General features: G+C 58.2%; 2 protein-coding genes across 4 annotated transcripts; one reads left to right on the top strand and one right to left on the bottom strand.

Moving 5' to 3' along the window:
• Positions 1 to 386: 386 nt before the first annotated feature.
• LOC135452415 (basic proline-rich protein-like) lies at positions 387 to 3,210 on the bottom strand. Its single transcript, XM_064722441.1, has 2 exons — positions 3,107 to 3,210; positions 387 to 1,536 (listed from the first exon to the last, which is right to left on the bottom strand). Exons 1-2 carry the CDS (start codon positions 3,208 to 3,210, stop codon positions 387 to 389), a joined length of 1,254 nt encoding a protein of 417 aa, XP_064578511.1.
• Positions 505 to 12,211, top strand: GRAMD2A (GRAM domain containing 2A). 3 transcript variants are annotated; one of them, XM_064721972.1, is made up of 13 exons: positions 505 to 569; positions 1,188 to 1,513; positions 3,891 to 4,004; positions 4,727 to 4,784; positions 6,064 to 6,136; positions 6,218 to 6,321; positions 6,894 to 6,992; positions 7,915 to 7,986; positions 8,839 to 8,901; positions 9,986 to 10,142; positions 10,378 to 10,477; positions 10,571 to 10,678; positions 11,151 to 12,211. In XM_064721972.1, the coding sequence occupies exons 3-13, from the start codon at positions 3,901 to 3,903 to the stop codon at positions 11,152 to 11,154; spliced, it is 942 nt and encodes a 313-aa protein (XP_064578042.1). In that variant the 5' UTR covers positions 505 to 569; positions 1,188 to 1,513; positions 3,891 to 3,900; the 3' UTR covers positions 11,155 to 12,211. The 3 variants fall into 3 exon arrangements, with proteins under 3 accessions (XP_064578042.1, XP_064578044.1, XP_064578043.1); XM_064721974.1 differs by lacking the exon at positions 11,151 to 12,211 and having other exon boundaries at positions 10,571 to 10,682; XM_064721973.1 differs by lacking the exons at positions 505 to 569; positions 1,188 to 1,513 and having other exon boundaries at positions 3,762 to 4,004.
• The last annotated feature ends 875 nt before the right edge of the window (positions 12,212 to 13,086 follow it).

Here is a 13,086-nt window from a genome sequence, read left to right as displayed (position 1 = left end):
AGGGGTTCTACAGGCGTTGGGCGTTCAAGGGAGGCCAGGGCAGGGCTGGAGGCATCTCTTGGGGTGGGGAGTGGGCCCAAGGAGGAGTCAGTAGGGTTGGGGGCTTTACCGGCATTTTTGGGGTAAATTGGGAGCTGAAGTTTCTGTGCCTGGGAGACAGAGCCAGCAGGGGGCCTGGGGCCTGGCTGACACCGAGACCGCTTTCCCTCGGGAGCTCAGGGTGGCTCCGACGTGGCCTGAGCCCCGCCCGAAGCGGAGGAATCCCCGGCGCTCGCCCGCCGCGGCCCCTTTAAGAGGCTGTACCGCGGTCGCTTTAAGGGCCGGGACCCCGCCAGGCTCCAGCCCTCACGGCGGTGGGCGGGGCCTGCGGGGGCGGGATGCGGTGCTCAGTGTGGCGGAGGCGGGACTGGGCGGTGGAGCCAATGGGCGGAAGGAAGGGGGCGGGGCTCCGCTGTGTGCGGCCAATGGGCGGGGTGGAAGGCGTCGGGCGGCCAATGGGCGGGCGCCGTGGCGGCGCGAGGAGGCCGGGGCGCGCGGGGCATGACGGCGGCGCGCGGGGCCGCGCGCAGGTAGCGGGGGGGCTCGGGGGGCTCCGGGGCTGGGGGGGACCCGGCACTGAGGGGGGCTGGGGCCGGGAAGGGCCTCGGGGCCGGAGGGTGCCGGGACCGCGACCCTCCCGCCGCCGCTGCCGCCGAGCCGGTGCTGGCCCTCGGCCTGTCCCGGCCGGCGGCGCCGCGCTGAGGGGAGCGCGGAAACACCGATACCCCCTCGCCCATTCCCTGAAGTGGCGGGCCGGGCTGGGCCGGGGAAGAAGTCCCGCCGCTGCCCGCCGGCGACTCCGCCGGCTTCGCCTGAGGGGCTCTGAGCGCCGGCGGGGATGAGATCTGCGCCGGGGCTGCCCCGGGCGCGGCCCCGGTGGTGGCCGAGACCCACAGTCCCACCGTGCCCCGCACAGCCCCGCAGGCCGGGGGTCGCCTCCCTCCGGGCTCCCTCCGTGCCGCGGGGCGCTCGGAGCGGCTCCCGGTGAGATGAGAACCTCTGACCTGCGGGCATCCCGGGACCCGGGTCTCGGCTCTGTCCCCGCCGTGACCCCCCGGTTCCCGGGGCGGGGAGCACCGGGGACATCGCGGGAGAGACGCGCGGGGCTCCCTCCGGCCTTGACGTCGCGCCTCATTCTCTCCTGCCAGCGCCGCTCGGCTCCGGCCGTTCCTCTCCAGCATCCCGGGGTGGCTCCGCTCCAGCTCCGACACGCGGGACTGAAATGACCTTGGACGCCGGGACCAAGGGCAGCTCGCCGAATCCCGCCCGGGCTCGCTCGGGCCGCGGCCGCCCGCCCGCCGGTGCCTCCCTCCGCCTCTGAGCCTCCTGGGGTTTACGGGAGGCGGGATCGCTGCCCGGCTCGCTCCGGCCTCCGCCGCGCGTTTCTCCGGCAGCGGGGAAGGGATCCAGCGGAAAGCGCTCGCCGACGGAGGGGCTCGCGCCGGACCTTTTCCAGGCTGGATCCCAGCGCCGCGTAAGGGAAGGGAGATGCCGATCCTGTGGGAGGGAGAAGCACCGGGTTTGCCTGGCAAAACCGGGGGGTTCGGGGAGCCGGTGTGGGCGGGGAGGGGGTGTTGGGAATAGGCAAAGGGGCGTCAGTTCGCTGGATTGTTTTCAATTTGCTGGGAAGTTCTACACCAACCCTCTCTGCCTCCTCTCAGGAGCGCTGAACTCCGACTGGCTTTGTTCCACTTGTATTTTGGGACACTTGGGATGGTGAGTTTACCTCAGGAGCAGTTTGGTGCTGAACAAATTCTTTGAGGAGGGTGACAGTATGAGCTGCTAGAAAGTGTTTTCCTCGCTGTGCTGGCACTGGAAGCACCTCTTGGAAGGGAAACCTCGCTGTGCCTGGAGCCCAGCCTTACCCTGCGCTCCCAAACTCTGGATGCGTATTATCCCTGATGCATCTAGGAGCAAGATCTGGACAGAGCAGACAAAGCAGCTCCTGCCATGTCCCTGCTGGGGCTGAGGATGCTCCTCAGAGCCCCCAGACTCCCCCAGAGCATCCCACTGCCAGCCCGGTGTCCAGGAGTTGTCCCTGATGGTAGCCATGAGAGGCTGAGAAAGCAAGGATGCAGCACTTCCAAGTGCTTTCCAGCCTGTGTTTTTTCTCATTTTAGGGGATTTCTGTGTGTTTGGTGACCCTGGAGGGGTTCTGATGCCTTTGCTGTCCCCCATCCCTGTGTGGTGCCCCTTGGTGTCAGCACTGGTTGGGGATAAATCCGCTCACCCGGATTAGCAGTGCAGGCACTTGCGGATTTAAGGGATGACGTGAGGGAAGCCAGAGAGTGCTGAGCTCTGGACAAGGAGGCTCCAGATCGGGTCAGAGCCCCTTTTCTGCATGGGAGAAGGGCACATGAAGGCTTTGGTGCCTCCATGATAGGAGTTTCAGCCTCAGGGCAGGTTGGCATCCCCTGGCAGAGGATGCCTGAGGAGTCAGGTAGGGAAACACCTTTTGGTGCTATGCCAGGGGATGTTCTTGTTATTTGAGGTGCTTTGTGTTATTTGGTGCTTCTTGTCAGTAAGGTCTCCTTTTCCTTCCTGACACATCCTTTGATCTGAGCTCCTAAGAACCCCCAACCTCAGTGTGTCCATCCCATCCCTGCAGTGCTTGGACTCCAGACTGTGCAGGCAGGTCTTTGCCAACAATGGCTGTGGGAATCCAGGAGCTATTTCCCAGCCTGTTTCCAGCCACACGGCACCAGTGACTTCTGTTTGGTTCTCCTGTGCCCCCATGGATGTGTTACCTGTTGTGGGAGCATTCCCTGTGCCTCCAGCTGGGAGTCAGCCGGGCTCCATTGCACCTGGACAGTGTTTTGGTCAGGGCTCTGAGGCTGTGGGGATGTGGGAGCTCACGCAGCTTCAGCTCTCAGCCCATTTGAGCTGGGATCCTGCTGCTGGGATTCAGCACCTCTATCCTGGCTCTTCCCGAGTTGAGGGGATTATTTCCATGGGTTTTTCTCAGATGAGCCCCTCAGAGCAGGAGCAGGCAGTGTCTAGGTGGGGAAGGAGCTGCTCTCAGAGCAGAGGGAGTTTGGTTGGCTCCTCGGCCTGGGCTCTGCCGCACTGCCACGGCATCACCCCGCGGGCAGCGGGCTGTGCTCCAGCGCTGCGCCTGTCCCGCCTGCTGCCGCTCATCCTGTCCTGCCGCCGCCCCACCTGCTCTGCCATCGCCCCCTGCCTGGGGAGCTGAGCGCTTGCCCTGCAGCCATTTCCTCTCCATGGCTCTGGGGCTGTTTGCTGGCTCTGCCTTGCCACCGGTCCCCTGGGATCGTGCCCTGCTTGGCTGCCAGTGCCGCAGCAATATCCGGTGCTGGTTTGCCGAGGGTGGAAGTGTCACCTTTGTGGCCTGCCAGCTGATAACCTGCCTGTGGCGCTGGGCCCGTGTTTACTTTACCTGCTGTGGCTGATAAGCGCCTCTGATAACGTTCCCGATGGTAAATAACTGGCTCTGAGGTGCCTGGTGATGGCTCTGCCCTGGGAAGATGGTGTTTGCCCACCAAGAGGAGCAGACCCTGGCTGAAATCCATTCCCCCTAGGAGTTTATAGACTTCTATTTTTCCCATCCCAACCTCCAGCCCTTAAGGAGAAGAGGCTCTGCTTTGGAGGGTGTTATCTCAGGGAGCCACAGCAATTTGGCTGCTCTGTTCTGAGCACTGGGGAGTCCCTGGCAGAAAAATGATTTTTTTTTTTTTTTATCTCCACGTGACTCGAGAAATAGCAGAAATATTCTTGCCGTCCTTGAGCGGCAGATTCTGCCGTCTGTGTGCAGGCTGGGATTGAAGGGAACAGATTTACAGCTCCAGAGCCCTTTTCCCCTTTCCCTGGGGGCTGACAGTGTCTCCTTGCAGTGCCACGCCCATGCATGAGAAGGCAGCTCCCCTGAAGAGCCCCGAGCCCAGGCACGGTCGTGAGAAGCTGGAGGTGTCCCACAAGCAGAAGAGTTTGGATTCCCTCGACGGCAGGTGAGGAACAGCATCCCAGGGTCTGTCTGTGGTTGAGTGTTCTCTCTTTTCTCTCCTGCTGTGGCTTTTCTGCTGCCTTCAAACCCTGAATATTGCCTTCCAGCTAGGGCAGGGCACAGGGTGGGGGCAGCTTTGTTTTCTCCCTGAAATATTGTGGGTATAAAAGCAGGGAAGTGAAGGGGGTTTGGGGGAGGGGATGGTATTCCCACTGCTGAGGCTGTTGGTAGGATATTCCTCTCTCCATGGTTTGGAGAGAGCAGTGCCCAATCCATGGGATGGACGTGGATGGATATCCCTGTGCACAACCAAAGCTGAGTCCACCCTCCTGCTCAGGCACATTCCCAAATTCCTGCCTCTGCTTTCCCTCAGGAATCCTTGCCCCAGCCGCCAAAGCTGCACATTATTTCCACTCCCAACCTGTCCTAAGCTGCTGCCAGGTCAGCTCTGGGCTCCTTCCCCCAGAGCTGGGGTGGGTGTGAGGTGCCTTGTCCTGGTGCCTTCACTGGCTCTCACCAGAGATCAGCCCTCCACAGCCAGCACTGAGCCTAGCAATGCCCAGTGCCACGATAAATCATGGAGACACCCAAAATGTGGCTTCCTGGGGGTCTCTCTTCAGCCCTGTGCATTTTTCTGTGTCTCATATTGCAGCACACGTGTTTTAGGGAGCGGGTGAGTGACCTGTGGCTCTTTGCTTACCTGGTGATTGTTGTTTTTCCTTCCAGCCTCCGCCTGAACGAAGCCCTCAAGGATGAGGACATCAAGAAATGCCACAGGGAAGTGGTAAGCCTTTGGCTGTGGGAATGACCAGGCTGGAGTGTTGTACCCTGTTGCCCCAGGAGGAGCCTGCCTGTGGGGCAGAACATTTAATTTCAGGAGAGCTGGTGATGGTTTTGTGTGGCTGTGCTCTGCCTTGCAAATGCTTCCAGGATTTTCCATCCAGAGCAAAGGAGAAAGTGGAAATGTTAACTGAGAGCAGTTAAGTTTCTGTCCATTTGAACCTTTTTGCTTGTTCAAATTATGCCCAAACTAGATGGTTTTGGTCCATCTACACATAAGAGATGCTCTTGAAGAGGAAGGAGTGACAAGAAGTGGCATTTTGCCTTTTCCCATGAAGAAAATGGAGGACAAAAACATTTTTCGATTTCCTCAGAGGCATCTGGGAGGGTGACAGGGCCAGCAGTGGATTTGTGCTAGGACCAGGGGGGTAATGCCCTCCGTGTTCTCCTGGAATGCTCCCACTGGCACCCCCACCAGCCCAGCATCCCTCTGGGAGGTGTCTGAGCCAACTGCAGGTGCTGCTGCGCCTTGATCCTCTTAGGGCCAGCTCATCCTGTGACAAGGTGCTCAGAGCAGAGGTGACCTTGTACCTGTGGGCAGGAGGGCTCTGCCTGCGTGGCTGCCACCAACCAGCCTTGCTGTGCCAGCCTTCTCTGCCACCCTGGCACAGCAGCTCCTCCCTTGGTGGAGGGAGCTGTGGGACAGCCGTGTCCCATGGGAGCATCCCGAGGGCAGGGGGCACCAAGCTGCCTTACAGGAGCAGTTGAGCAGAGAGCTGAGCAGATTTCTGGAAGGCATTGAAGCGCTTTGGAGCTTTACCTTGGCCACAGGAGCGTTGCGGGGCCGACCTGCCGAGCCTCCCGCGGCGGCTGCCGGCGGGCTTTGAAGTGGCGCCGGGAATATAAATAGCTGGATGGCGCGGCGCGATGGGCGCAAAGCAAGTGCTGTCACCGTGTCCCGGATAAGGGAGAGGAGGAGGAGGAGGAGAGAAACCGCTGGGCAAAACAAACTGCCTGCAGATGAGCCTGGCAGAGAACAGGCTCCTCAGCAGCCCCCTGTAGCTATTCAGGGAAATGTTAATCCGGGAGGATGGCACAGCCTTCGCCGGGTGCTGGATCATCCAGCCTTCCTCTGATCCGTCGCGGCTCCTGTTCCCAGCCCGGTGGGACCCCCCTGCGCCGGTCCCGGGTGCGGGCAGAGGGAGGTTTTCTTGCAGGACGGGGATTTTTGGGTCTCCTTATCGGCAAGGTCACCGGATAACTTTGCTCTGCTTTGCTTTCAGGCTGCTAGCAAGTACAACTCCCAGTACCACAAGCTGTTCAAGGACATCCCGACGGAGGAGAGCGTGCTGAAAGGTGGGTGCCAGGGTGAGGGATGGGCACGGAGGCGGCAGGGTCTGGCACAGGCATTGCCACGGTTCTCTCTTTGCCTTGCAGTTTGCTCCTGCGCGCTCCAGAGAGACATCCTCATCCAGGGAAGGCTTTACATCTCCCCCAACTGGCTCTGCTTCTACGCAAACCTTTTTGGGAAGGACATTAAGGTAACGTGGGCACCAGCCCACCCTGGTCCCTCAGGGCTTGTAACCACAGCTCATCCCCTCCTTCACCCAAACACCACCGAAATCCCCAACAAAAGCCTCCAATAGGAAGGGGAGCATGGCCGTGCCTCCCACTCTGATGATCTGTGGCATCAGCCTGGGGATACCAAATACTGGTTTGGTCTAAAATTCCCTGATGCAAAACCTCCTTCCAGCCGCAATGGCGCTTGAAGGAAGATCAAAGGTTTTAGGGGGGGTGAGATTTGAATCCCTCTTGGCTTTTCTTCTTGATTTACAATCTGATGTTTCCCCATTAGTCTTGTGGCTGACGGGGATCTTGGGCAGAGACGACTTCCTTTAAAACTGGGCTGAAGGACTGAATTATTTATATGTGATGCTTTAAACAAATACCTGAAGGAAGCTCGAGCTTTCAGCAAAGTTACCCTGCCAAAAATAACATCCTGCCTTGTTTTTCACCCTCCCTGGGCTTGCATGGGGGGCTCTCCAGGTGGGTGTTAGGGAGGCTGGCTGGGTGGTGCTTGTGCTGTGTCCATGCTGGTGTTCCTGCCCTGCAGGTGGTGATCCCAGTGGTGTCTGTACAGCTGATCAAGAAGCACAAGACGGCTCGGCTGCTGCCCAACGGCCTGGCCATCACCACCACTGCCAGCAGAAAGGTAACACCGACACACAGCAGATGCCCTGCTCCAAACTGGATGTGGTTTGAGAGCAGTGAATGAAGCTATTCCCATCCCTGGTTAGGAAGTGAGAGTTGCTCTCTGTGCTGGTTGCCAGCCAGGGCAAACACCACAGCTTTGCTTTTGTTCCTGAATTTCACTTTGTTCCTGGACAAAGCAAAGCCCAAGTGAAACTCGGTCGAGCCTGACAAATCCCTGCCAGGCTCACGTAAAACCTTTAAACTCCTTAAACACAAGCAGGGAAAGGGTTTGGGCTGGAGTTCAGCCAGAGCTGGTGGAAAACTTGGATACGGGGCTGCGTTTCCAGCTTTTAAATCCCGTTGGATGTTGTTGGCTGCAGTGAGCTGATGCAGTGTGTCCAAGTCCTCGCCTGCCCAGGTGCTGCTGCCAGCACTGAGTGTTGCCTGTCCCTGCCAGGGAGGGGGTTGTTCCTGCAGAATGTTGGGAGGCAGTTATTCCTGTGGAATTTGGGAGGTGGGTTTTAGCAGGGAGTGGCACGGGGCAGGATTTGGGCATTCAAAGCCACGTGTGGCTGCACTGCACGTCACCCAGGGGCTCTGTGTCAGGCATGGTGAGTGTGGCCCTGTGTCCCTTCCATCCCTGGGGATGTTTTCTGTAGGTCCTGGCCCCATTTGCTGCTGTGTCCCTCTGGGTTGAGCATGGCAAAGCTGTAGGAACAGCAACTGAGCAAGACTGGCCCCAAAAAAATCTGGTCCAGGTTTTAGCAGGCTGCAAAAATAAGAGCAGGGAAGCTCCGCAGGGAAATGCCTGTGGGGGAGACACAGTGGCTCCTGAAAACGGGGAGATTCAAGGGCATGATGTCTCTGCCTGTCCCTGCCTGGGCAGAATGGACTCAGCTTGGGGGGAATCTCTCCCAACAGCTCACCTCTTTCTCTTGCAGTACATCTTCGTATCCCTCATCTCTCGTGACAGTGTCTATGATGTCCTGAGGAGAGTCTGCACCCACCTGCAGGTACCCACCACCCACTGTGTGTCCCACCGTGTGCCCATGGCCCTGGGGCTCTGCACCTGCCCTTTGGGCTGAGCACAGCTCTTCGTCACTGCCTCCAAGGCTTTGGGCTGCTCCCAAAGCCCTCTCCAGTTCCCAGCATCCTCACTCCTCAGAAGGGATGGGAAGAGGGGCAGGAGCCATGCCTTGGGCACATCCTGACCCCGTGGGCTTTTCTGGGTCATGGATGAGGCAGAGCTCCGAGTTTCTGCTCTCTCTCAGGGCGTGGGTATGAATTATTTATAATCTGGTGGTAATACTAGTTCTGCCACTCTGCACATTGATGCCTTTTGCCCAGATCTAAAGTTTTAAGGGGAGGAAGAACGGTACAAAGTTAAAAAAGAATTTAACTTAAGTGGGGGAAGATGTCCATCAGCCTTGAGCTGGAGAGGATGACTGTGGAGACCTCTTCTCCCTGACTTTGCAGCACATGGGAAGCCATGCAGGAGCCCTGCCCTGCCCAGGAGGGTGTGTGCCAGCTGTGCCAGGGCAACGATTTGGATGATTCAGCCTTGTTGCCAAACTGGGAGACTTAATCTTTGAAACGTGCTGGGCTCTGCCCAGATGTACCCTTCTTTTATTTACCCCTGATGTTTTATGCTGTCCATGGAAGCCCTTGGCTCAACCATGGCCCCACCAGGTTTTTGTGGTGGGAAGCACTGATGCAGTGCCCTTTTCTCATGCCCCAGAACAGATTATAAGTTGTAGCAGCTGCTGTTCATAGTCTCAGCAGAAAAGCCCAAATTCCATTTTGTGGCTGAGGCTGAAGCAGGGAGAGCTGGCTCTGTAATGCCCCATCCTTTCCTCCCCATCCAGGTTTCCAGTAAGAAGAGCTTGAGCCTGAAGGAGCTGTCGGAGGAGCCGGACTCTGTGTCACTGGTGAGGGTCAGGGCAGCTCTGAGGGAGGAGAGGAGAGACCCCCTGACCTCATGTGGGTGGAGAGGGCCCACCTGGTGCCCTTGGTGGGTTTGGCACTGTCTGGTGGCTGCTCAGAGAGGTGGGAGAGAGCTGGTTCTTCTGTTGGTGCCTTCAAAGGGTGCAGGGATGTGCCTGTTCCCATCACAGCTTGTCCTCTGGGACCTCATCCCAGACTTGGCAGGAGCAGATGGGTCAAGAGGACTGGCTGGGCACAGCCACTGACTCTGTGTATAGACAGAAAAACTTCAGAGTGATGTGCAAAATGCCACCACTCTGCTCCCTGATGGCTGATGCTGTTCACAGCTGGGAATGTTGGATAACAGGCTGGGAATGTGGCCGAGTTACCCAAAAATGTGCAGGATGAGTAGGATGGGAGAGGGAAACACCTGCTGAGCCATGGCATGATCCAGGAGCATGGGGGCCACATCCTGCACCTTTGGAGCAGGGGCTCTTCCATGGCTGCTGGTTCTGAGCCTCGGGCTGGGTACAGGAGGTGACAATTGGGGTGCACCAGAGGGTGACAGGTGGGATGTCACCCATGGTCTGGTGACATCCCAGGGGTTAAAGGCTCATTTCAACGGAGTGAATGGTCTGAATCAGGAGTGGCCCAGGCTGATCTGGCAGCATCTCCTGGTGCTTTGGTGGGATGCAGCCCTTTGGCAGCTCCAGCCCTGAGAACTCTCCATTGGGGGAGCCTCTCTCTGTGCCAGCTGCCATGCCATTTGATTTGTTGTCTTTTTGGGGCACTTTTTTGTCCTATTTGGGGCATGCTGGGGAATTCCAGGTGACTGCCCTGAGCTTCAAGGGTGGAGGAGGCAGCAGCTGGTATTTGGGGCAGGTGTGGGGTGCATGGGCAGGTCCTTCTTCGGTAGTAGGAACCTGCATTCCCATGGAGCCATCATGGAAGACCAGCTCTCCCTCTGGAGGATGTTTTGAAAGTGCTGGTGCTCCATGGAGATACTGTAAGGTTTGAGTTTGAATCTGGCCCCACCATGTCTGTGGCACTGCTGGTTTCACTCATGGCTCACCAGGACTGTTCCCACAGGAGGTGATCGTCCCCGAGGGCAAGTGGAGGAAGGTGTCACCTACCTCACTGTCCCTGTCACTGCCAGATGCCAACTACCAGTGCATCCACCGGACCTCTGTCAGCAGCCTGAGCACCAAGGAGAGCTCCTTCACCTCTGAGGAGCCACTGGTTTCAGGTGAGGGGTGATCACCTCCATAAAAGTGTGTTCATCCATCAGCTGCTCTCCTGCAGGGGAATTCTGCCTTACAGATTAGGCTGGGAGTCACCAATGGAGTCCTGGGGATGGGCTGGGGTCTCCTGGTGCAGGGTCTGAGCCCATGAGGGAGGAATATTTGATGTTTCCTGGTTGCTGGAGGAGCAGGAGCATCAGCCAAGTGTGGCTGTGTCACTGACTCTGGGTTTGCTTTCAGAAAGTGCAATAAACACCGAGGAGGAGCTGGAGGTGGAGCAGAGCTGCGTGGCAGAGCTCAGACCCTCTGACTACCAGCTCCTGAAGATCTTCATTGTGCTGTAAGTGTGCTGAGGGCACAGGGAAGCTGGGGGCACACTGGGAATGTCAGTCTCAGTCTCAACTGGGTGTTTGACTTGTTCCTCTGCTCCCAGCATCTGTCTCCTGGTGGTGTCCTCCTCGTACCTGGCATTCCGCATCTTCCGTCTGGAGCAGCAGCTCTGCTCCCTGAACCGGGATTACCTCTCCCGCGGGCACAGGAGGTGAGGGACCCTCAGGGACACGTTGGGACACACAGTGGAGGGACATGAGCGGAGGACTTGAGGGAATGTGGGTGCAAAGGGGAATGGCTGCACTCTGATGTGTCCAAGCAATGCTTTGTCCCTTATCCTGGGCCTGCTGTTGGGCTGGCCAGTGACAGAACCCACAGTGCCATCTCCAGACCAGAGGTGATCCCATCAACCATCAATTTGAGTGATTGGGAAACTCTGCTGTCCCAGAGTCTCTGGAGCTTGGGAAGAGGTTTCCTCATAGGTTTGGTGCTGGTTCTCCAGTTGTAGGAAGCACCAGGACATTTCTTTGGAGCTGGGCTGTTCCTGGGGACTAAGGCCGTGGGCATCAGCATGGGATGGACAGGAGGGGAATCTCCTTGGGCTGAGGACATCAGAAGGCACTGGGGTGGGATATGGAGCTGTGCAGTTCCTCATCCCATCTTCCCCCACTCCCTGCTTGCAGGTGACCGTTCCCAGGTGCTGGCTGAGGATGGGCACTGAGCTGGTGGCACCCTGCCCACGGATCCCGGTGCCGTGTCCTCCCAACCCCGGCTGTTACATTTGGTCCGGCTTTCCCTCGGCTGGTAAAATGGGACCAAGTATTTTCTCTCTTCCTTCGGGCACTTGCTCCTGGTGGGACTTTGCAGCCAGGTTCTGGCCACCAGTGCCAACTCCCCATCCCACTGGAAACCTGTTTTCTCCCTGGGACACTGCTGTGCTGTAGCACTGGACAATGGCTCGGGGCTGCCGAGCACTTGGACCTTCCCTTAGGACTTGCTGCTAAGATGGATGCTGGTTTTTATTTCAGGCTTGGATTTTTCTTGTTAAAAGATGACCTTGGGCTCACCAGGAACCCCCAGAAATGTGGATGAGTTGCCACTGCTGCTCTGGGAGAACCCACCTGTTTGCCCCTGTCTCAGTATCCCTGGGAATGTTCCTGGAGGAATGGCCCTGGACACAGGGATCTGTGGGGATGGGGAGGAGGGTCCCACCAGCCCTGTGGGGTGTCATTTGTCCCATATACAAGGGTGGGGTTCAAGCCAGGGCTGCCCAGCCCTTCTCTCCTGGAGCACTGGGCTCAGAGAGGGGGATGTGTGTGTGTGTGTGTGCATCCCTTGCAAAGCACTTTAAGGTCCCCCAGACCTGGTGTCCTCTCTGGGGTTCACACCTGGCCCAGGTGAACTTTGTTGGTCCTGCTCACTCCATGGGGACGCTGGGAAGGAGCCCATGGCTGGCACTGGGGAATGTCCCAGAGTGCAGTGTCTGTGCCCTGGCTCTGTCAGCCTTGTCACCACATGGAGCTGAGTGCTGCAGGATCTGTCTCACAGGATTTGTCCCTCAGCCCCCCTGGGAGCACCCTGGGGTGGCAGGTGGTACCGGTGTGATTCCTTTCTTTCCTGTTTTTTTGGGAACTACAAGTGCTGACGGGGCCAAATCCCAGCGCCCTGGGGAAGAGCTCACTGCTCACTCCAGGCTTGGAACGGCTTTTAAATGGAATTACAATAAACCCAGGATTTTCTAGCACATCACTCTCTCTTACCAGCGTCCTCCACAGCGGTGCTAGGATGTGAGTGACACGGGGACAGCCCATCCTCTCATGGGGACAAGGGGACAGGGATGCTCCGGACGGAGGGGCCTCGGCGGTTCCTGCACTAGATGGCAGCAGAGACCGCGGGATGTGACGCGCTGGTGGCAGGGCCACCGTGGGGACAGCGGTGCCGGGGGAGGGAGCTGAGTTACAGCCCCGCCCAGCTGGGGTGGGCAGGGTGAGCCTTCCTCTTTCTCCTCCTCCTCACTGCACATCCACAACTCAATTCCACTCCTTTCCCGGGCCTGGGCATGAAAATGGCCCCATTGAAAACCACGGTGCCCCTGGTTAAGTGGGGACAGGGGTGGTGTCACCTGTTTTGGGCGGGATTTGGCACCCCGGGTCTGGTTTATTCAAAGCCCCGGCATTATGGGGCTGTCGGAGCCTTTGATTCCGTGGGTGACCTGGAGGATGAAAGGCACCATCCTGTCCCTGCCAGGGACTCACCCAGCTCATTTACATGGTGGAAATGGGTTTAGGATTGTTTTTCCAACAAACAAGTTGGTGTTTAACGAGTCCAACCTCAAAGTGGGGCTCTTGACCACAAAAAGAGATGTAGAGGTTGAGGACTGGGGGGAGTTTGGGCTGATGTGCCCAGCCTGGTGTGTGCTGGGTGCTCCAGCAGCAGGTGCTGAGCCCAAGCCAGGGATGTGGTCTCCTCTCAAGACCCCTTGGTTAAAGCCAGTGGTGGGACGAGCCACGGGTGCAGGGACATGCAGGAGGTTTGGGATGAACCCACAGTGTGCTTTGGGAGGGCTCTGCTGCCAGGATGTGGCTGCAAGGCTCTGGTTTTGTTTCCCATCTGGTGTCT

Source organism: Zonotrichia leucophrys, chromosome 10, assembly GCF_028769735.1.
Source record: "Zonotrichia leucophrys gambelii isolate GWCS_2022_RI chromosome 10, RI_Zleu_2.0, whole genome shotgun sequence".
NCBI classification, from domain to species: domain Eukaryota; kingdom Metazoa; phylum Chordata; class Aves; order Passeriformes; family Passerellidae; genus Zonotrichia; species Zonotrichia leucophrys.
Note: the sequence above shows the minus strand (reverse complement) of the source record. Positions and strands in the feature narration are given on the sequence as shown.